This window comes from Xenopus laevis, chromosome 5L, assembly GCF_017654675.1.
Source record: "Xenopus laevis strain J_2021 chromosome 5L, Xenopus_laevis_v10.1, whole genome shotgun sequence".
Lineage (NCBI taxonomy): Eukaryota > Metazoa > Chordata > Amphibia > Anura > Pipidae > Xenopus > Xenopus laevis.
Window position 1 is genome coordinate 140,556,938 of NC_054379.1, and position 24,301 is coordinate 140,581,238.

At 39.6% G+C, this 24,301-nt stretch overlaps 1 protein-coding gene across 2 annotated transcripts in view; it reads left to right on the plus strand.

The window, feature by feature from the left end:
- Nucleotides 1-24,301, plus strand: part of LOC108717147 (ephrin type-B receptor 1-B-like) — a 186,407-nt gene that overhangs the window by 36,236 nt on the left and 125,870 nt on the right. For both annotated transcript variants that reach the window (XR_005961394.1, XM_018263965.2), the window contains exon 2: nt 20,747-20,811. Coding sequence is in view for 1 of the 2 variants with exons in the window: in XM_018263965.2 (XP_018119454.1) it covers nt 20,747-20,811 (65 nt within the window). In the remaining variant the exon portion in view is untranslated. The remainder of the gene's footprint in view (nt 1-20,746; nt 20,812-24,301) is intronic.

The window sequence follows — 24,301 nt, forward strand, 5'->3', positions numbered from 1 at the left end:
TAAACCTTCACTCTGTTTGCCAAAAATTGACCCTTTGTTAAAACCTTGAGTTACCAGACACAGAAATCCTTGATGGTTGTAAGGTATATACATGTAGATGACTTGTGCTTTCCTGCCATATGACAACCCCCCCCCAACCCAGGACCTGCCTTTTGAATCGCCCGCAGTTTCATGCAAATAAAAAATAATTGGGAAATATAATACAAGTTGTTAACCAAAAAATATTATGTGAACAATACAAAATCCATTTTCTAAACTGCAGAATTATTTAGTGACACTTCCACTGCTAATTTGCAGTTTAAGGGACAAAACTTCTTACCGTGAAAGCTGTTATTTGGCATACAATTTTAAGGCAACTGCACTTTAAAAAAAAAAAAAAAAATGCTTTGCTCAATTAAAATTCGCAGTGCAATAATTGTCAGACAAACAATATTACATTGCAAAATGTGCGTTTCCTTTCTTAATTTTGTGAATTTTCATTCTGTTAATGACTTTTATTACATTCCCCCAGATGTTTGTTCATTTGCATGTTTTGAAATGTGGAAAAGTCAACAGATTGGAATGCAAAACTAAGCCTTCAGACCCACGTTGTAATAATACGCTTGCGGAAGCCGGATTATGAGATCAAGTAACAGGCCATAGATTACAGTATGCTGGAAATTTTAAGACTGGCAAAATAGAATGTAGGTATTAAAGGAATCGATAGTTGGTGCAGAACACAAAGTGTGGTTTTGCAAAAAGCAAACTCAGTTTCCTCCAATTCGCCATTAAAATGTGTTACTTATTTCGAGTTATTTTTTCTGTGCCCTACTAGGGGCAATTGCTGTGCAATTACACATTGCTTACAAATTAGAATTCTACATACACAACCCGGTCCCTAAATATCCTTGCATCGGCTGAGAGAATGTGTTGGCCTCTCACAGGCTCCCCTTGTCTCTGCTTTCTTTTTAGCACGTGAAGCTGTCTTGGTGGGGAGAGGGCAAATACAAAAACTCCTCTGTATGAGGTGCCCTTCAGTGCCAGTGTTAATGACAGTCCCATTGGAACGTTTTGAGTTTTTGTTGCATTTTGTTCAAATTTTTTGTTAAATCTGTTCAGTCTCAGAACAGACAGACCAGGCAAGGACATGGGAGCAGGAGAATGTTTTCCTTTCCTCTGTAGTGTAGAATTACAGTGTAACGGAAGGGTAGGACAGGAGATCATTACCTGGCCCCATGTGGTCGGTCATTCTCAGTCTTGTTTGTAGACCACAATGTGGCTGAAAGCTATTTTCTTTCTGTGAGACTGGGGAGAGAAAGAGACGACTGCATGTACAGGCACTTGTTCAAATTGGATGAAAAGGCAAAGTTTTCGTGACTACATAACCCAGTCCCCTAGTATTAATGTTTTTTTCTTTTTCCTTTACTGTAAAATTACTGTTGCTTTTTTTCCTGTCTCTGCTCATTGCTTCACGTTTATTATTTCTAGTATGGCAAGTACTTGCTTTCAAGTGAAATAACATTATGCACGCACACAGCGTCTATAATATCATAGTGGGTGATATTATAGCTGTCTCTTCTACTTATATTTCTTGGCACTTTATTCTTTTACTGATTGTGACTTCTGGCCTGTCTTCTTTGTTCCAGTTCCTCCAGATGTTGCTTTTCCTATCTTCTCTTCTTTCACCATAGAGATGCCTATAGCATACTTTTGGCTACAACATCATTCTTCTTTCACTCTACTTCTCTTTACTTCTTCATCTCTTTTTTAAATTCTTTGTATCCTTTCCATCTCATATATGTCCTTTTTATTTTTCTCCTGTCTGTGTCTCTCTCCTTTACTTCTTGCTCGCTCTGTCCCCTCTTCTTCCTCTTTGTGTCCCTCTTCTTCCTATTTTGATCCCCTCTTCTGCTTTTCTTCCTCTCATCCTCTTTCTGTTACTTATCACAGTTTTCTCTGTTTTCTTACTTCAGTTCACATTATTCCTCCCCCTCTTGTTTCATTTCTTACTGTTTCTGTTCCTCTCCTTGGTAATCCTTGCCTTGGCATGCGTTCCTCACAGTGTCCTTTATGGATGGGATTATGATAAATGGATTGGTTTTCTTCGCATGAGCTGTTCCTAACACCCTTTGCTCACATTAGGTCACACAGTAGAAAAGAGAAGGAGTGTGAAAAGAGAAGATTAGGGGAGGGAGGAACGGCTAGAAATGAGTAGAGAGGAAGTTGAATGGGAGAACAGATTATCCATCTTTGAATTGGTTTACAGATCTGCACCTTGTGAACCACATCTACTTAATCTTGTCACTTTGTTAACAGCCAGTTAAGCGAAGCCATGAATTTTTTGGAACAAATAGCAAGAATATTTTTTGGAGCCTGATAGAAGCAGAACTCAGAAAGGCTTCAGTATTAGTATTCACCCTGTATTCTAAGGACTCACTGATGAATAGAAAATTCTTGCTAAATGGTGTTTACGCCTTGAGATGGTCATGTGATTTCAGCTTCAATTTATGTTGGGGAATCTTATTATAAAATAGATGCTACCTGTAGGCAATCTGGTTTATTGACTCACGTCTATAGAAACATGGTTCCAGGGGTATTTAAACACAATTCGCAAGGCTCATAATAGGCTAGGATTTAAATGAGAACTAAATCCTTACTAAAGAAGAAGGTAGAAATGTTGTATATCATGTTTTGGGCTTCTGTAACAGTCCAAGCAACCACAGCCATTTAGCAGTAGACATCTGTGTCTCCAAAGATGCCCCAGTAGCTCCCCATCTTCTTTTCTGTTGATTCACTGCATATGCTCTGTGCTGCTGTCACTTACTGAGCTTAGGGACCCACTCACAATAGGCAGTACACATAGAATAGAAATGTCACAATATAAGGCTGATTAGTAATTAATACAGATAATTACTACATGCCAACACAGAAACCAGTGCAGTTAGCATCAGAATTTAATAATCAGCCCTGTAGCATCAGCTTATATTACAGACCAACCTCATTTTCTGCTGGATAATTAGTGACGACCCCTAAGCTTAGCTTCTCAACAGCTGCTTAGAGCCCACTGAGCATGTGAATGTCACAGACACTTTCCAAGATGGTGACCCCCTGTGACAAGTTTGAAGTCCTGGATCATTGCTGCTATTGAGAAGCTGAAACTTTAGGCTGGTGCAATAAGTTCACTATATAACATATGCCATTTTTAGCCACATTCATTTTTAGGGTTTAGTTCTCCTCTAAGCACATCCCAACCAGAAAACAGACACAGTTATAGTAATAGACTCCTCTGTCCTTAAAAGGATTTTGTTCAATTATTTTCAGATTCCTCATCAGAAATAAAGACTTTTTTCAATTGCTTTGCATGTTTTATTTTTAACAATTTTTCCAGATTTTTTCCAGAAGTTCAAAGTTGAATGTTCCTGTCTCTGGTGATTAAGTATGGCAGCTCAGTTAATTCAGGTGCAGATTCTGAATAGTGAGGTGCGAATTTGCGGCGAATTCCTGGGGGCGAATAAATTTACAAAACCGCCACGAAAATTAGCCGGCGTCAAAAACAAGAAGCCGGCGCCGCTTTGCAAATGTTTCGCCGTTTCACGAATTTCACAGGAAATTTGCAAATTTTTCAGCGAACCAAAACGCCCCAAATTCGCCCATCACTATTTCTTAACTGTTACAATTTGCTACATTAGTTGCTACAATTCTCAGCGGCCTCTTTGGAATATTAGCAACTATTGTATCAATAATAACAGCTGCACTTAACGAAAACCAGGGATTCTGCTCAGCAGGGACAAAGATAAGTGATGTATCAACTAAATGTATCAATTTAGAACATTTTACAGAGTTGGTGACCCCCCACCACCACCACCAAGAGCTGCTTTAAAAAGAGTGATAAACTTCAATATTAGAAAAACAAAATAGTAATCAGAAAACGTCTATTTCTGGTGTTCTAAATAGTGAATTGTGCTCCCAGCAGCTGACTGTCTGTTGCCACCGCATAGGACAGCTTTGACGGCACTCATTGCCTTTATGTGAGAGGTGTGTTTGGGGCCCCAATTCTTTTTATGCAAAGTATCTTTCACAAAGCTACTGAAACACATTCCGACAAGGCAGGAATAAAAGAGAGAAATAATATTGCTCAGTGAATATGCACCTTTCAGTGTTATGTAGACCTCTGGGCTTCCAGCAGGTGACAGGCCATTGCAGAAGACGGATGGTGTACCCGTGACTGAGAAGCAGCCGTGAAACAAAAGTTTCCAGAGAAATGGCCTTGAATCAAGTGCTGAGCTGCTTGGCTCCCTGTTGGGGAGTGGGGTGGGTGGGGGTCATGCAGAACGTGTAACGGGATGAAAGAAATGGAGTCAGTACTGGTCTATCAAAGACTTCAGCTTATTATTGTCCTTTATATATCGACAATGTTTTCTGCATTGTATTTTTTTTTCTTTTAGCATTTACATCAGTCCTTGGCCCATTGATGCTTACACACCAAGGTCAATTTTATCAGGAGACAATTTACCTGCCTGAAGTGTGGGAGGGAACCAGAGTAACCTAAGGAAACCCACCAAAACACAGGTAGAACACATTGCAGACAGAATCCAACCTACACCCCATCTCTGAAAGGTCGCAGTGCTCACCAGGCTACCATCATGTGAAATACATAGGCAGTGACTAAAGCTGGCCATAGACGCAAAGATCTGATCGTACGAATCGAGGATTCGTACGATTTTCGGAACGTGTGTGGAGAGTCCCGACATTTTTCGTCCGGCGGAGATCGGTCGTTTGGTCGATCGGACAGGTTAGAAAATTTCTGTCGGCTGCCGATAATATCTCTGCGTGTATTGCCGATCGTACGATTTTCAGTGGGAGACTGTCACTAGCTTTGGTTGGACATAGATATCGTACGATTGCTGTCAGGGGCAGAACATTGCTGATCTGTTCTTTAACTAATCTGACTGGTAAGACTTTGATCTGAATGGTTAGTGGTGGGTTGGGAGATGGGAAAGTCCGATCGTACGATGATTCGTACGATCGGATCTTTGCATCTATGGCCAGCTTTAGACTCTTCCTTTTCACCCCTAAAACAGCAGTTCTATCTCACTTTATGGCTGATATTCTAAGCAGCTTTGTAACAGAGCAGTAAGGCAATGGGGGTCTGACATCCTATATGGAAGCCATGTTTGCATCAATGCAAGTTTCTGAACCCTAAACAGGATCAATTGGCCAAATGATAAAAATAAGAAAGCTCAGTAAGGCAAAGGAAGCAACCCCACAGCAGCTGTAAATTATGAGCTTTTTACAACACTGAATATATTTAGAAAAAGGAAACTTCACAGACTGTGCAGCACTAATAAAAGCACAGGACTTTGCACTATGTATATAATAATGATATAAAGAAACCGTTACCTTTCTGTGAGAAGCCGTTCTTACAGTACATCATGCATTTCCTATGTGTAATGTTGAGATGTCATGTAGAAATAGTGGTGTTTATTTTAAAACCAGTTTACTAGCAAAGACAGAAAAGACTTGGTACAGAAATACCCATCTATTGGTCTGCCTCCCAGCAGAGAAGGTAAAATGTAAAGGGCTAGGAACGAGTTCATCTTTCAGAGGACTAAAATAGGCACCTAAACTATACAAATAAGCTAATTTTCCGGAACAGCTATGTATTATTAGAGCCATCTAAAGTGACGTATGTGGGGCCGCTCATTGTTACTAACAGGATATCCCATACTTGTTTCTCTATATCCTATCTATGTTATTCTCTATCTAATACTACATTGCCCTTACTGCAGAATGCAGAGCTGACTGTACTTGGAATGCAGGATAACGTGAGGTTAAAAATTGACCTTCAGTAGGGACAATAATCAACTTATTGCCTGTAGCTGTGGGGGTGGACAGAGATATGGGGCGCAGATATAGAGATAGATGGAGATAAAGAGCTGGTACAGTGGAGCTCATTTACTAATGATGGCAAATATGCTGTGGGCAGTAACCCATAGCAACTAATCATAGAATTTTTTCATTCTTCTCTATTTTGCATTTTCTCTTTTTCTTTTCATTATTCTGTTATTATCATTATCCTGGATGATTGGTTGCTATGGTTTACTGACTGGAGCCAGTTTTTCTCATGGAGCAACCAATCAGGCTTAATTTCTGTTTGTTTGCTATGGGTTGGAGTGAAATTACTCCAGTTTTGTCAATTACCCCCTCTGTGTTAGTATTCTATGATGGGCTCATTAACTAAGACTCCCCATGGATCATAGTACAGATATGGGATCCGTTTTCTGGAAACTTGTTATCCAGAAAGCTCCATATAATGGGAAGGTCGTCTCACGTAGACTCCATTTTATTCAAATGATTAAAATTTTTAAAGATTATTTTTTTCTCTGTAATAATAAAACAGTACCTTGTACGTTATCCCAACTAAGATTGGGGTAGATGAAAAGTCCAGTGGAGGTAATTTATAAAGTTTGTGCATCGTATATTTATTCGCAAATGGTTGCATTGCCCATGCTTTTTCCTGAACGCTAAAATACTGCACTGCTGTGCCCGTCTTTCCGGTTTTTGCGAGTTCACATTGCGCATAAATTTTCGCAAATGGCTCGCAAATGAGACGGGTGTTTGCATCAGTGCGCCCATTATGCGAGGTTTTGGTGCGCAAGAATAGCGTTAACAGTAACTTAAATTTGCAATTTGTGAAACTGTCTAACGAATATTTTTTCTGTCACCAAAGTTGTGGCGTAATTCAAACGCAGAGAGTGCGCATAAATATTCACAATTTGCAATTTTTGCCATATTTAAACGCTCTTATAGACATTCGCTTATATTCAGCTTTATAACTATAACCATGCACAGGGCAAATATCTTTACTGTACAAACTATTCTGCCCTGTGCGAAGTTTATAAATGAGCCCCACTGAGTATCCTGTTTGGCACATCTATCTGTCTGCTGGAGCCGGAAAATGGGGTTAATGTAAAGCCGATAGAAACACCCTGTTCTGTATAAAAAGTACTAACACACAAGGGCACATTTACGAATGCAAGTGCATTGTGTGCAGTACAGTATCGGGCACAAGTATGTGCATTTTAACGCATTTGAGAGAGAGGTTTTGTGATGAATTTTCAGTTTCAGGATCATACTGGGCCGACAGGACACCGGAAAAATATCTGGTGGGCCCCACCAACCGTGACCCACTACCTTCCTGGGACCTGCCTACCTATTGACCTCTCCCTGGCCACAATCATCGGTGCAAGAAGAGAGGGTATGCCACGTGTGTGGGGAGGTTGCCAGAGAGGGTTTGCAGCTGAGGTGGAGGCCCCTGTTGTAAAGCTCAATGGGCCCCGGCCAGGCTCGTTCTGGCAATCTGTGGGTTCTGGCAAATGCCAGAGGGGCTGCAGTAAATTGCCATAGACAGTCACTATTTTTGGACTGGTGGGGGGCTGCTTCGTCCTCTGTGTACTTGAAATGCCAGGGCCTATTGTGAATCCCAGTCCAGACCTGGCCCCAGCCCCCCAGTCCGATGCTGTCAGTATGTCATCATTTCTTTGAAATTACATCTGCACCCTGCATGTGGTTCACTCAAGCAGGCGGAGCGCTTGGTGCTTTACGCAAAGAGCGACTGTAGATGCAGGCACTGGTATGGGATAAATTATTTGGAAACCCATTATCCAGAAAGCTCTGAATTACAGGAATGCCATATAGACTTCATTTTAATCAAATAATTCAAATCCAAACTAAGATATACTTAATCCTTACTGGTGGCAAAACAATCCTTCTGGGTTTATTAGTATTTTTAGTATATTTAAGGTATGGAGATTTTACTGAGAGATCTGATATCCGGAAAACCCCAGGTCCCGAGCATTCTGGATAACAGGACCCATACCTGTACCATTAATGAATGCTTAGCGACTCCAGCACAAGTTATGTGACTGAGAATGCGGTTGCGCTTCAAAAACAAGCCCAATAGATTCCTTGTTGCCCTTCTATGTCCTGGTTCCTGTTTCACACAAAGCTCTTGACAACATTATAGCACAATATAAATATGGCACTATACTGTAGGGATGTAGCAGGGATTCAGCCTTTTTCAGCAGGATTCGAATTTGGCCAATCTGAATCCAAATCCTAATTTTTATATGAAAATTAGGGATGGAGAGGGAAATCGTGTGACTTTTTGTCACAAAACAAGGAAGTAAAAAATGTTTCCCCTTCCCAAACATAATTTGTATATGCAAATTAGGATTCGGATTCGGTTTGGTATTCAAATGAATTTTTTGCAAAGAATTCGGGGGTTCGGCCGAATCCAAAATAGTGGATTTGTGCATCCCTACTATGCTGTATACCAGGGATCCCCAACCTTTTGAACCCGTGAGCAACATTCAGAAGTAAAAGGAGTTCGGGAGCAACACAAGCATGAAAAATGTTCTTGGGGTGCCCAAGAACATGCCCAGCAATAAGTGCTGTGATTGATTATTTGGTAGCCCCTATGTGTACTGTCAACCTACATTAAGGCTCTGTTTGACAGTGCACTGTTTTTTATACAACCAAAACTTGCCTCCAAGCCTGGAATTCAAAAATAAGAACCTGCTTTGAGGCCACTGGGAGCAACATCCAAGGGGTTGGAGAGCAACATGTTGCTCACGAGCTACTGGTTGGGGATCACTGCTGTATACACTGGAGTCATTGAGTTGGAGGCACAGAGCATGGTGGGTAAAAAGGGCATCTGCTCCTGTGTGTGTGCTTTATCTATGATGTGGGCTGTGCTCAGCAATGGCCTTTTTGTATGCTTCCTGCTAATTACCAATGACTTATCAGTAATCTATTAGTAGATGATTGTTTGCACAAGGAAGGCTGACTCCGAGCCCAGGCACCGCATTGCACAGCCTCCCAGCACTTCACACTGGTGTAATTGTGAGCGCCGCTTTCTGTCCTACTCCTAATTAGGGGAAGGGAACAGATGGTTGTAACAAAGGCACTCGGAATTAAAGGAAGACATTCATGAGGGAAAGGCTGCCAAAAACCTAGGCATCTGTGGCCGCTCATCTTCCCGTTCCTTGTCTCCTCTGCTTTCTGGGCTCAACGCTCCTCATTTCTCTTACATTTATTCTAATATAAACCGTATTACTTTGAATTAGTGTCTGTATGTTGCCTTTGTTTAAAGGCTTTGCGCAGAAAGAATCGCAACTAAACCTTATGCTTTTGCATTTCATGTGTCTAGGTGCTTAACCGCATATTAGAGTTGCATGCATCTGTTTTATATAAAAGTATTATGCATGCGATAGGATAATAGCCCCATAATCCCCTGTAACATAAACCTTGTAATTAGTGGGATATAATTACATCCTCCGTGTGCTCTGGCTATCCATCTCTAGAAAGAGTGATACATAAACACACACACATCTAATTTATACACGCACAGACCTATAAATATACTCACACATTAATATGCTTAAACAAATACACTTTTATACACACACACATGCACACACTCATCTCATGCACATACATCTCCTTATGCAAACATACTTATTCACCCAACACATGCTTGCACATCTACTTTTATGTGCAGATTAATCTCCTGACACACGCACATGTAGCGGTATGGTGGCTCGCACGCACATGCATGCACTCATGGGTGGCATGTAGGCTCAGTGTTAAAGGGGTTGTTAACTTTTAGTATGATGTAGAGAGTGATATTCTGAGACAATTTGCAATTGGTTTTAGTTTTTTATTATTTTAGTTTTTTTTAGTTATTTAACTTTTTATTCACCTCCACTTTACAATTTCAGCAATCTGGTTACTCTGGTCCAAAGTACCCTAGCAACCATGCACTGATTTGAACAAGAGGCTGGGATATGAGTAGCAGAGGGTCTGTATAGAAAGATGAGTATAAAAAGTAGCAATAACAATAAATGCCTTACAGAGCATTTGTTTTTAAATGGGACCCCCATTTGAATGCTGGAAAGAGTCAGAAGCAAGGCAAATAATCCAAAAGCCATATAAAATAGATAATGAAAGCCAATTAAAAAAGTTACTTAGAATTGGCCATTCTATAACATGCTAAAAGTTAACATAAAGGTGAACCATCCCTTCCACCTTGCTGTCCTGGGGTCCTAAGTTTAGCTTCCAAGTTAAGCATCAGTATTAAGTATATTGGGGGAATGTAATAAAAGTCACAAAGAACAAAGCAATTAAGAAAAAAAATCCGCATCTCGCAATTTAATATTGTTCCTTAAACTGTTATTGCATTGTGAATTGTAATTGTGCATTGCGAATTTTAATTGCGCACTCTTAAGAAGTGCTTGAAGGTGTCGTAATCTTTTGGAGCAAACATAATGACTTATTCAGTAAGACTATTTTTTTTATTACATTTACTGCGCAATGGTGCAAACTATAAAATTCGCAAACAGTCTTCTACTGGAAGTGGTCGGAAAAGCTATATTAAATTCCCACGAAGGCATAAGTTTTCTCATTGCGATTAGTTTTTCAGTTTTTTTTATTACATGCTCCCATATATGTTCTACCTGTTTTGTGTGGGTTGTCCTGCACTTCCATCATGGCTTTCTTTTCGTAATTTTTTATCCAGATGACTAATAATTTTTTTTACAGGCAGGGGATATGAGCAAATGTAAGGGCATACTATAATCGTATATTTTGTTTCCGTTATCCGGAAACCTGTTATACGGAAAGCTTCCAATTATGGGAAGGCCATCTTCCACAGGATACATTTAAAGCAAATAATTGTAATTTTTAAAAAATTATTTGCATTTTTTTCTGTGCTAATTAAACAATAGCTTGTACTTGATGGTAGCTAAAGGTGGCCATACACGGGCCAATATAAACTGCCAGCAGATTAAAGGTTGCCATACACGTAGAGATCCACTCGTTTGGCGACATCGGATCTCTCCCCGAAATGCCCACCTTGAGGTGGGCGATATCAGCCTGATCTGATCGGTGGGCCCTAGGGTGAATGGGCGGTCATATCAACAAACAGATGCAGTCCACGATCCAATGGGATTTTCAGTCCTGTCCGATCAACATCTGGCCGACTTTCGGGCAGATATCGATCAGGGAAACCCATCGGAGGGCCACACACACAGGCCAATAATACCTAGTACCCATGATCGGATCAGCACGGTATTGCCCACTTCGAGGTGGGAATATCTGGGAGAGATCCACTCATTTGGCTACCACAAATGAATCCATATTGGTCTTAAAACAACCTTATTGCGTTTATAATGTTTAAATTGTCTTTGGCAGACGTAAGGTATGAAGATCCAAATTAAAAATACCTTATCCAGAAACCCCCAGTTTCCAAACATTCTGGATAATAGATCCTACACAGGTTTGGGATCCGTTATCTGGAAATCCGAATTACGTGATGGCCATTTCCCATAGACTCCTTTGTAGGAAATGGTTCAGATCTTTAAAAATGATTTCCTTTTACTCTGTAATAATAAAACCGTACCTTGTACTTGATCCCAACTAAGATATAATTTATCCTTACTGGTGGCAAATTGGGTTAAATAATTGTGTAAATAAGGTTTTAGTAAGTTATAAGGATCCAAATTACTGCAGTATCCCTTATATGAAAACCCCTTGTCCCAAGCATTCTGGATGACAGGTCCTATACTAGTACTTGTATAAGAAAACTAGGCAATTCCAGTCAATAGGAGGCGTCAGTGCAAGGCTGAGTTCAATTCCCAGGAGTAGGAAAAGCAGGGCTAGCAGGAAATAAGTAGTAAAGAGGCTGTTAGATATATAGAATTCATTTCTTTATCTATTAAACCATATTCATTCAGTTGTCTAAAATGCCTTTGTTTGATATGTCTCAGCCCTGCAGCCTAATGACCTGTGTGAATATGGGACAGTGCATATACTGAAGGGAGCGATGGCGTTAGACACATTTCTGGGTCCATAGCCTCCCGCTGTTTGGGGAATTGCGGTTCAGCCATAGCTGGAGAGTTGCAGATTGGACCATAAATAACAGGGCTGTGCACATAATATTTTGCCCCGGGTCTTGTCACCACTATATGTATAAATATATGTGTACACAATTTATTTTCTTCTAGAAAGGAACCATCGCTTTCCTTCTTAGAGAAACAAAAATTGTGGATATAATAACAAGATACACTGGATATTCATTATTAAACCTCTGCATATGGACAGATTGCAAGCTCTGTGGGCAGCAATTAGCCAAGCTCACGACATACCCTTGTCCACTGACAGGCCTAATTGAAAGGCCAGTGAAAGACTTCCATCAGCGTTATTAATGAAAAGTGTGAGCTCCTGAGTAGGAACATGGCAGCCACGCGGGAATCTCACTCCAATCAGAGCGTGCAACTTCCCCGGCTAGTCTGATTAATGAGTCTCTTCTGCATTTCATCGTCGGCCCCTCATTAACGAGGCGAGCAATGTAATTTTACACAGGCCCTTGACCGATTCTCCCGAGTGATTGATGCAAAAATGAGTGTGTGTGTATGCAGAACCTTCTATTCTTCATTGAATCTGGAGCATATACACAGGATAAATTGCCACCACCGTGGAGCAAATAGAGTTTCTTAGCATTAAATAGGTTTGACACCTGGCCAATATTTTACTGGCCTGACCGGTAAAAATGATGCTTGACCCCAATGTTATTAATATGGAAAAAATCTAAATATTCAAGAAGGCTGGTATTTTTTTCCAAAAAAGATGGCAACCCTAGCGTTAAAGCAATACATCTTGGGTCTGCGGCTCTCCTTCGTGTGATTTCTCTCGGGCCCTAGGTGATCTGTGTTTGGAGCCATAACACAATAAAACAAATGCATGTAATATATTGATTTCCATGCTACGGTCTCAGAGGTGTAGTCTTTGCAGGACAAGACTGGGAATGGAATGAAACACATTATAGATTTGTTTGCCCTTAAATCAAGCAGGGTTCTTAAAAATGCTCTTATATCATTAATATTATTACTGTATGCCACAGGGTAATTATCATTGCAGTGATAATAATATGCAGTATCATCTTTATGTAAATAAGTGCACACACATCATGCTAGTACATCGCTTTCTATTGCTTTTTTACATTTAGACTAAAAAGGCACCTATTAGAAAAATGTATCCGCAGTGGAGGTGGGTGCTAATAGCAAGCCGGTGGGGGCAGCCATGTTGAGACACTAAGGGGTTATTTATTAAAGTCCGAGTGCCAAATACTCAAAAAATTCGAATTTTTAGTGTATCATTTTTTTCAGGATATACCCCGAAGGTGAAAAAGTCAGAATCCGAAAATCCGGCATCTCATACCTGCCGAGGTTGTATATAAGTCAATGGAGAAGTCCCGAATATATTCTGATCTCCGCTGGTTTTCGTGCAATAATCCGAAAATTTTGTGGGTTTTGGCCAAAAATCTGAAAAAAATCTTATTTTTCAGGCGAAAAATTTGGACGATTCGAATTATCTTGATTTTTCCTGAACTGGAATTTTTCAGGAAAATGTATTTATAGATAAAGGGAAATAACCCGTGCGGATTTGGTCGGAGTATATTGCAGAAAATAATGAGATAAATTCGGATTTTGATAAATAATCCCCTAAACATAAATCCCAGCCTATTTATTTATGCACGTGACGTCACATGCGTGAGCAGAATGAGTGAGCTGGGGGAAGCAGCAATCATGGCCGCCTGCCATGGGAATATAGCACTGGCTACAAGAATATTTTGGACAAGATAACATTGTTTCCCCCAGCTGGAGTAAGGGTTCTGATAGCCTGCACCTCCGGTGGGGGAAACAATTTTCCCGTGATAAATGACCTTTAATGCTTTACAGCGACACTAACATCTATAATATTCCTTTGAAGGTGATCAACTGCAGGCCACAAGGTTGATGGAACTGCCCTCATGCAAAATAATCTTCTAATAGCCCTATTGCTGATAATATTGCATAAAAATAGAGTTTTAAAGCCAATAGAATAAAAAGGCTATCTGAGTTTTTCTCAAACCTCAGCGCTGTTTTCATCACATGATCAATTTCCTTTCTTTTCAACAAGCTCTAAATGGTGCCCCGGAGCCAGAAGATCTGAGAAACAATGCGTCCATTGAGCATTAAAGAGAAGAATTGAAAGATTTCATGAGGCTGATGCTCTTAGTATCTCCTCATTGCCATGAGCTGCTCACTAGACAAGGCTGCCTGCAGAATTTGAAATGGTGTACTTACCTAGCTCCATTAGGCACCCGGGCGCCCAGTATATATATATATATATATATATATATATATATATATATATATATATATATATATATATATATATATATATATATATATATATATATATATATATATATATATATATATATGCACCTATTTGTTATGCATGATTCTTTATTATTCATGCCAGTTCCTGTTCCAGTAGAGCTTACAATCTAATATCTTTCTCACATTCACACACAGTAGGGTTTTATTAGTAGGCAATTAACCTGCCTTGTATCTGAAGGAAACCCATGCAAATATGAATAACTTATATTACAATTTTCTATGAATGCATTGCTGACACTGAAGTTTGTTGCTCAGGTGCATTAGGGCTGAATAATCCAGCAGCAACTATTGATTTAGTTCATGGAACCAGACTTCAATAGTCCTAAATTGTTGACCCTCACAAGGGGTGTTTAACCATGAAAGTGGCAGGGATTTGGATAGATTGGGGTGTGTCCGGATTTGTGCCACTTTTATAGTTATAGTCACATGCAGCCAAATAAGAGTTAAGGAGCCCAGACACTGGCAGCTATTTGTTGGCACATTTGGATAAGTTTGGCAGCCAGTTGGTCCATGTAATGAAGCAAGGGCAGCTGTAAATTTTCTTTGGGCCTACTGCTTTAAATGGGGCAATGATTTAGTATAACTATGTCCTAATTAATATCTGAAGAGTCTATTTGAGATATTGATTAGGAGGAAAATATGTATGGTTTGGGAATATGTATGGGCGTAACCAGGGCAGGTCACTGGTGTGGCCTAAAATGTCCAAAAGCTTGATTAACACTGTAATATGCTGACTATAGCATTACAAACGTCCCTGTCTCATTTACTAATGTTGGTGCAAATTTGCTCCCTTTCAATAATCCAGGTCACAGCTAAATCATGATTAGTTGCTGTAAGTTACTTTATTTGCATTGGGTCTGATTTGCACCACGTTGGTAAATGAGGCTGACCTTTCCTTTTACAGAATAGTGAATTAGCAATGCTTTGAATTGCAAATCGATTCTCTTAAATTGAAACCATGAAAACTGGTCTACTAACCGCTGAGTAAATCAATTACAATTGATCTGTATTTGTAAATCACGAAGGTTTGAGCAATTTTCTAATTCTAATGAAGCCATTGAGTCACCTCTAATGATCTTGATGAACCAGTGACTACATCTAGATCTTTTTGTTTTATGTGGTGTTTTGATTTAAGATTTATTTTTACTTTTAGCAGAATGTGGATCCTTTTGCAAAGTAGTCTGTGCCAGTGTTCTAACTATTTACACTGGGCGTTAGACTTTAGTGTGGGTAAGAAAAGCTGTAGATTATGAGCATTGTATGGATAACTGAGCAAGATGCTGAATGTAGGACAAGACGGACTCTATGTATAAGACATTCTTTAGATGTTGAGGTTCAACACTCAGCTGCTCAACAGCAGCTAAAAGGCCATGGTATGGAAAGTCCAACTATAATATAAAGTGTATTTGTACCACTACCTAAGGTCATACCATCTATGATTTAAGTAGAAAAACCCCCTAAAGCTGTAGAGCATTTTGTTTGTCTGAAATTATACTATGGGAAATATTTTTTTGTGCTTCTCATTTTATATGGGCCATGGTATCAAAAGTCCAACTAAATAATTTTATATATCAATAATTGGGCCCGACAAATTGTATTTACACCGCTACTTAAGGCCATACCATCTCCGATGGAAGGAGAAGAAAAACTCATAAGCTGAAGAACATTTTGTTTGTCTAAACATACACTATGGGGAATATTTTGCTTCTCATTTTATATGGTCACTAGAAGGAAGTTACCTAGAAAGTATTATTGCTTCTCACTAATCCTTGAAACAATGATTTATAACATTAGTCACAGCAAAGAAAAACAGTGCATTCACCCCTAACCGTCCCATGCTGAATGCAGGCTACCTGCAGCCTGGACTGCAAAGATCATTAGGCAGTGATTAACACAATGTGCCTAATTGCTACACAGTACAAGAATTATATTTGGTTGAGAGGGATGAAGAATGACCAGTGCTGAATGAGAATGAAGAATGGTCATGCGGCTTAACATCAGTACAACTGCCACATACTATCGGGTGGCAATAATAAAATATATAGGGGGGATGCTACAAGTCTAAATACCCCTAGCAACCAAGTATTCAAAATAGACTGGTCAGCTGATTGCTCGGGGTAACTAGGCCCAGAACACATTTTTATTACTATTATTATGTCATCCCATAGTATTTTTTGTATCAGGGTTTGTGGAATGGAGGATAATTTGTATTCTGCATTGAGTTGATGTGCTCGATTCCTCAAGCTGGATTGTATTAGAAACCATGGAAGAGCATCCTACTATTAATACATAGCCAGCCTTCTTTCTTGGTCATCTATGGAGAATTTTCTTTAGCTATGGAAAGCAATATGGGAGCTAAACCTTATGTATAAAGGCAAAATGCACGTGTTTGGTCTAACTCAGTAATGTATGTCTAGTATTTACAACAGGTGGCTATTTTCCTGTCTGGTGTAACAACCTCCCATGTGTTTGCTGCTGTTATGTTTAAAGATAAAAGTTACTTACTTTAGCATTCTCTTATCTCATGTGATACCCATATTGATTCTCTGTGTATAGAAAACTTACATTCATTTAAGCTTGGCCTGGCAAAGACATACCTGTGGTGAAACCACTTCACGGATGTCCAGACTGTAACCCTGAAGCTGGCACTGAAATGCAACTGCTGGCATCTGTCAACAGCTAATGTTTTTAGTTTGTGTAGCCAAAATTAACTGAATTGTGTTTGGGTGTCTTGCTAGAAAATAATATTTTTCAATATTTGCACTGGACTTCTGTATGTCGCCGGACTGCCACTTACTAGTCATTCTATGGTCAGATTGAAGTAGGTCCTGTTTTACTGTATCTTTCTTATACTATGTGTAGTACCGACTTAAGGTTTATTTGGAAATGGTTAGGCTCTGAACATTCTTAACACCCTCTAAACTTCCTTTGAAGGCTGAAGAACTCATTCACATACCCTGATGCAATGAGCAAAGTGCAGTTTTGGACACAACTGCCATATTTTTTTCACACAATGCACCACCTTTTTCCAGAATCCATACATCATTGCATGCACAATGCGGGCAGCGAATAGGAAACAATCACATTGTGTATGACCCTTGCGCAACTGCCGATTTGTCAAAATAGATGCTACTGCATGTATACACTTTGCCATGAATCAGACGAAGTTGTGACGTATATTTTCAAAGTCTGCCTGGCGTTTATTTCTGGTGTTGGGTGTGTAGTTCTGCATCTAATTGTTTTTAGGTGCAACTGCACTGTTGCAACTGCCACAGAGCTCTTAAGGAACCATGGAGCTATCTGTAAGGGATAAGCAGTCCACAAAAATCAAAAAATGGCAAAATAGAGTAAGGATGGCACCACCTAAATTGTGTTCAATAGTTTATATATCAAGTAGAGTCAAGAGGGAGATCTCGCTGTTCACCCCAGTCCAGCCCCAGGTCTGGGAGGCCTGGGGCCCCCCGGGGTTGCTGTTGCAGGGCCCCCCTCTGCCACCACGGGCCTGCACTGCCGTGGCACAGTCCCAATTTTGATAGCTCAACACACAGTCCCGGATTGTTACTGAAATATCCCGACTTTCTCCTGCACTGAACGGTCAGAAAATGATACAATGTTTCTAAAACTTAAATTGGCTTTTTGTAGAGAGCCTCAGGCCCAGATTAGTATATTATGCTGAAGAGTAAAATCCTATGAAATTGTGTCTCTGTAAAGTTGTGATACATTCTTATTTCCAATAATTTGCACAATAATTCCACACTGCAGAATGGGGTTGTATCAAAGCTTTTAAGCTGGCCATAGACGTGCAGATTTATCTTCATATCGGACGAACCATTGCTCGGTGCCATCTCCAACCTGCCACTAATCATTCAGATCAAATAAAGTAGCAAACAGCAATCGTACGAAAAAAGCTGGTGACAGTCTCCCACTGATATCGTCAGATCGGCAGAGATATTATCGGTAGCCGACAGAAATTTTCTAGCCTGTCAGATCAATTGAACGAGCAATCAACATCTCTCGGAAAATGTCAAACGGCCCGAAAATCGTACAAAACGGAGATTCGTACAATCAAATCTTTGCGTCTATGGCCAGCTTAATTTCTTTGTGTTGCTAATGATACGGGGGGCTCAGTATAAATATGAGCACACTTGGCAGATACCATTGATAGAAGGGAGATAACAGAAAATGAGGGAGTAAAGCAAAAGAGACAGAGGTAAAAATGGAACCGATAAACAAGCAGCCATGTAAAACCCCTTATTTGTCATGCAGGAGCAGAGCTGTGTGACAGGTAAATGTTGCTTACACAAATCCCAGGGGTACCGTAGTTCTGCTCAGCCGCACACATAAAGAGAAGAGCAATGTAACAGAGCGAGGGGGAAGGAGTAAGAGAGTGAAAAATTATCCCTGACACCCACCATGGGGGGAGATAGTAGATTCATGGATGGGGACAATTGCTCTATTGTATCTTTCAGTACGTCAGCTGTTCTGAACAATGGCTGACACCACTACTGCTGGTGGGCACAGAGTGTGCTTGTGTCAGCTCTTAGTATGCAGATGAGTTTGCTGGTCATTTAATGGTTTTACATTAACCCACAAGATGAACAGTTGATTGACAATTGACATGGCCTCCAGCTTCTTCTTGTGTGTCTCTCTGCTTCTTCCCAATGAGCCCCTGGCACATGTTGAACATTAACCAGATTGTATATATCCAACTCCGCATGAAGTCGACGTGCCCCATGTGTGTTTCAGTTTAAATCTGTTGATCTGTACTAAAGTATATAATAATTATGTATACACAAGGCTAAATTAGTATAATCAGCTTTATTTATATTACTGCTAAGTACAGCCTCAACAAGATATACATGTATATCAATGGACAGTATGATTACAAACAGACTGATAATTAACTCAGAATGAAATTAAAGGTAATAGAGCGATTTATAAAGAGGGGGGAGTCAGGGTTTAAGGCTGTCACACATCTAAGGAGGCCCAGGTTTGGGTATCTGCTTCCAGTTCCAGACTGCGCCCTACTGTATTAAAGAAAATTACACTTTTTTCCCTTTAACTTGTGCTTGTAACATTATGATTACAGCTATGGGGTCCATTATCTGGAAACCTGCTAATTTAATGATATTTAATGATAAACAAGTATGGGAACTGTTATCCAGAATGACTGGGACCAGATAAGGGATCTTTCAGTAACTTGGATCTCCAAGTCTACTAAAAAATCATTTAAACATTAATTAAACCGAATAGGATTGTTTTGCATCCAATTGGGGTTACTTATATCTTAGTTGGGATCAAGTACAAGGTACTGTTTTATTATTACAAAGGAAAAGAAAATCATTTAAAAAAATGTGAATTATTTGATTAAAATGGAATCTATGGGAGACGACATTTCCATAATTCTGAGCTTTCTGGATAACCGGTTTCTATATAACAGATCCTATACCTGTAGTTTAAATTTTTTAGAAATGATTTCCTTTTCTCTCTGTAATAATAAAACAGTAGCTTGTACTTGATCTTAACTAAGATGTAATTAATCCTTATTGGAGGCAAAACCATACCTGTGCTATTAACCTTTATATTTATTATAGATAACATATTCCACAGGGCTTTGCAAAGAGTATAGATAATTCACTAAGCCCTACCTCAAAGAAGCTCTCAGTCCCTCAGGCCCTATCACATCCAAACACCATGGTCAGTTTTATCAAGAGCCAATTAATCTGTATGTTTTTTGGGAGAGACCCAAAAAAGAAAGAAGCCCTCACAAGCATATAAAGAAAATGTTTTCCATTGTGATCCAGTAAAAGGTAAACTGGCTCTATCACCCCCTGTGTTTTGTTTTTATTATTTTAGTAAGGGCCAGATGGATGTTCTACCTTTATATGCATTGCTTCAAAATGGCTAAAACTAGTAACAGAGGTGTAAAATCCCTTTAGTTCTATGTTCTGCCAGAAACAACTGAGATTTTCATGCCCTTGCTTCCCCTGGGAGTTATATTAGATATTATTTTGATGTTTTTTTTTTCTCCATTTCTTGATAAATATCAGCCCTTTGTGAAGTGCAGAGTGATAATGAAATAAGAGTCACTGAACCATAATTCTCTGTTCTTCATGAGCCATAATCAAAATCCATAACTCTGCCTGCGCCTGCTTTATCAATGCATCAAACCTGACATCCGTGGACTTGCTTGTGACCTCATCCAGCAAAGACCGCTTGGCATCCTTGATTGAATAATAAAACATTATGGATCTTATTTAAGTCAAACCCTGCATTTTTATACTGTCTGTGTGTGTGTGTGTGTGTATGTAACAGCAATATTCTTATTTTACTCTTTATACCAAAAGGGTTGTCGCAGCAATGTCATTATTTATGGTCATGCTTTTGCACCCCAAAATCAAACAAAGGCAAGAACTGATTTTGGACTTGAATATATATGCGGTTGCCTTGTCCACTAACCTTTTTTAATTCTTAATTTACAGAGACCCTTATGGACACTCGAACGGCCACTGCTGAACTGGGATGGACGGCCAATCCTTCTTCTGGGGTGAGCATCATAAATTTCTAAAATCTGTGATATAGGAAGGAAATTTGAGTTTTTTATTTTAATTGTGTTTTTTCTCACACTGCTACAGTCATTTTGTGTGTAAGAGATGTTTTTTTATCCTTGTACTAAAAGCTGTAGTTATCCTTGAGCAACATTTCATGAGGAATAGCTATTATAGCAGTGAACCTCAACCAGTGGCTCATGAGCAAGTTTCTCACCAACATATTGGATGTTGCTCTCAGTGGCCTCAAAGTTGGTGCTCATGTTTGAATTCCTGGCTTGGAGGCAACTTTTAGGTGCATAAAAACCAGATGTCCTGCCTCCTGCAGCCAGTCCACATAGGGGCTAACACATTTTTTTCTGCCACCCAGGAACATTTTTCATGCTTGCGTTTCTCCCCAACTCTGGGGGACCCCTGAACTTTAGCATGTTGAGATAGTAATAATTGATATCAGTACTTCCCAACCTGTGGTCCTTTAATAGTTGTTAAAAGACTCGGTACTCTTCAATATTGAAAGGGGAATGACAGAAGAAAATATGGGGAGCAAGTGTTACACATAGATTAATGAAAGAGGAATGCAGAAGAGAGCATGACAATGCAACTGTTAGAATGTAACTGAGTGGAAAGTGAAGTAGAGAGTAGAGACTAAGGTCAGATTAATCTGTGGTTCCTTAGGTACTACAGGGACACTTCAATCATCAACCCCTTTCAAAGTCACCAAGACCTCTTACACTAGACACAGTAGACAATATTATAAAATATGACCTGCCCAGTAATTTTGAGGATGTTGAGATATTTTAACTTATACTTTGTAGCCCTTGATTTCTTGTTCTTCTATATTTTAGTTTTTCAGATAGATGGTGGTATCTGCTGTTTCAGCTTGGACATTGATTTTAGTTCTATGAACATGCTTAGCAATGGTCCCTGTTAACAAAGGACAGACCAGAATTGTGTATCTTAAAGGAGCAGGGCTTCAAGCATATTGGGGCGTCTGAGTAGATCAGGCATATTGGGGGCTTATCCTCAATTCTCATGAAACTGGGGACAATAACTGACAGAAATGCAGGTCATCTTCCTCCTCTGCCAACATCCCACCTGCCACATTCAAACCCAAGTGTGCCTCCTAGAGCTTCCTGGTTCTACTGCCACTGCCTTATTCTCACTAGTTATATCAGGTTTTGTTTGTAAACATTAAAAGTGCTTAAACATTTAATTTAATAGGGGTGTATACCCCATTGTTAACCACAAGTGCAATGAATAAGGCTTGGGCTGAACATACTTTTTGCTTAGTGTCTTAATTGTGAAAAATCTTGACCTTTGTTATTACTGGAGCTAACAGGACAAACAGGTAAATTAAAGCTATTCAGTTTTTGGTTCTTCTTGAGAGGTAGGTTATTTAGATTACCAGTGCACAGACAAGGCCTCTGCATAATGGGCTCCAAAGCAGTCACAACTAAGGTTGAGGAAGAGGGCTGTATACTGGTATTCTAATTATATACCTCTTTAGGACCAATCACTAAGTATGTTCTTGTTGAATAAAGGTACTACTTGAGCAAACTCACATTATATTGTTGTTTAAATGCAAAGTGGACATAATTGAATTGTTTTCTTCGTGACATATTATAGAGGTATGTAGTAATAATAATAATAGTAGGCTGCACTCTTTCTATATAATGGAGTTTTGGGTGCTGAACTAAAATACATCACTAAAATATGTATTGGTTTAAAAGGCTGTCAGATGAAAGCCTTCTGAAATCTTAACCTTTGGCCACCTTTCTGGATTATAACAGCCTTTATAGGAGTGACATGCTTTTGATATATTGAGCTTTCTCGGAGGCCTTGACCCGAGCAGACTTTATGAGTTATTACTGGCTGTGTGCATGGGCAGTCATTCTGGGCTCTGGTGACTGCACCGCAAGATACCATTTTGCAGATTTGCACCTCCATGGGTCAGTTTCCCTATAGATTCTTTCCTACGCTCCATGAAATTTTAGTGAGGTTTTTATGATAGACATTAATGCAGAAGCAAATATCCTCTTTAATAGCATCATTCTTTGCAAAGAATCGTGCGGCAGAAACATTAGCCAGGGAGATTGATGGATATTAAAGTGAGGGTACTAGGAATGGCTCCTTAACCCTTTTATTTCAGGTCATTGTGAATGAAAAGCAGTGGGGGGTGAAGTTTTTTTCCCTTCAATTAGAAGCTTGAACAACAAATAGAAAGATGAGCTATCTTTAGTTGTATCGGACTTTTGAGGCAAGATATATTTTGTGCATTGTTTAAATAATGTTGGAATGTCACAGGTAATAAGGCAGAGAAGAATGAAGGTTGTAGAGGCCTGTTGTAGAACAGTGTCTTTGGTCAGACTATGAATGAAGTTGCAGAACAAGGTTGGATAAAATTGTTCAGGGTTAAGGATTACAGAAGGCCTGTGGGTTCCTTGACTAATGCAGTACAAGCAGCATCTTTCCCGAGGCATGGAAGGGGGCTGTAAAAATATTTTGCTATAGGGTCAATACAGATATCCATATACTTGTTGCTACACAGCTTTAAATACCCAGAAAGTCTCAGAGTAGGGGCCTAATAAATAAAATCTCTTCACACACAGTTGGAGCTGAGGAAAATTCCCACCATATTCCAACAGAGACCCCTTAGCTCAACAAGGTTACAGATATAGAAAACATTGATGTTTCAGACATACAACCATAGTTCCAAGAATATCTAGGATTTCAGATTCACTCTATATCTCTTCCTATTTGGCCTTCAAGTTGATTTGTCATTATCGGAGATATAATAGGCTTTCTCCACAAATCTAAACATGAATCTGATCCCTCCCCACCAATACTCTATACCATCACCTTACAGGGATTAAGGGCAAATTATTCCTTTCTACAGGTATTTTAGGTGCATTGAGTCTCTCTCTTTCTAGGTATTGTGAATAGATGGTTATGTTTGTAGGTACTGTTGGTAGATCTGTCCTCTCTCTTGGTTTTGTGACTGCTTTCTTTTTCTGCAGGTATTATGGGTTTGTCCATCTCCTGTGTTACTATAGTGGCTACATTCTTCCTCTCTATGCGTTTTGTGTACATCCTTTCTTTCGATAGGTATGGTGGATAAATTCTTTCTGTCCTGGTCTCCTAACAATTAAGTCCTTTGTGTCTCCTTTCCTCACTTATTTTCTCCTTCTTTGTCCCTTGCTCTCCCCTCCCGAGTTCCCTCTTTCTCTCGTTACAGTTAAGATCTGTAATTAGGAAACATTAGCAGCCTGAAAGCCGCTTTCATACCTGAAACATCGGCAGTAAATGCACTCAGCAGTTCTCTTCCGTGGCTATTAATGTCACTTTTATGAAGTAATGAAGAACAAAACACCCTTAGGCACTTTAAACCCTTGTTTTTTTTAATACAGCGTGTGCCTTTTCTGCAGCGAACAATCTCCTTGTTTGCACGAACAATTCAAGCATTGAACAACCTGAGCGAGGGACCCTTAT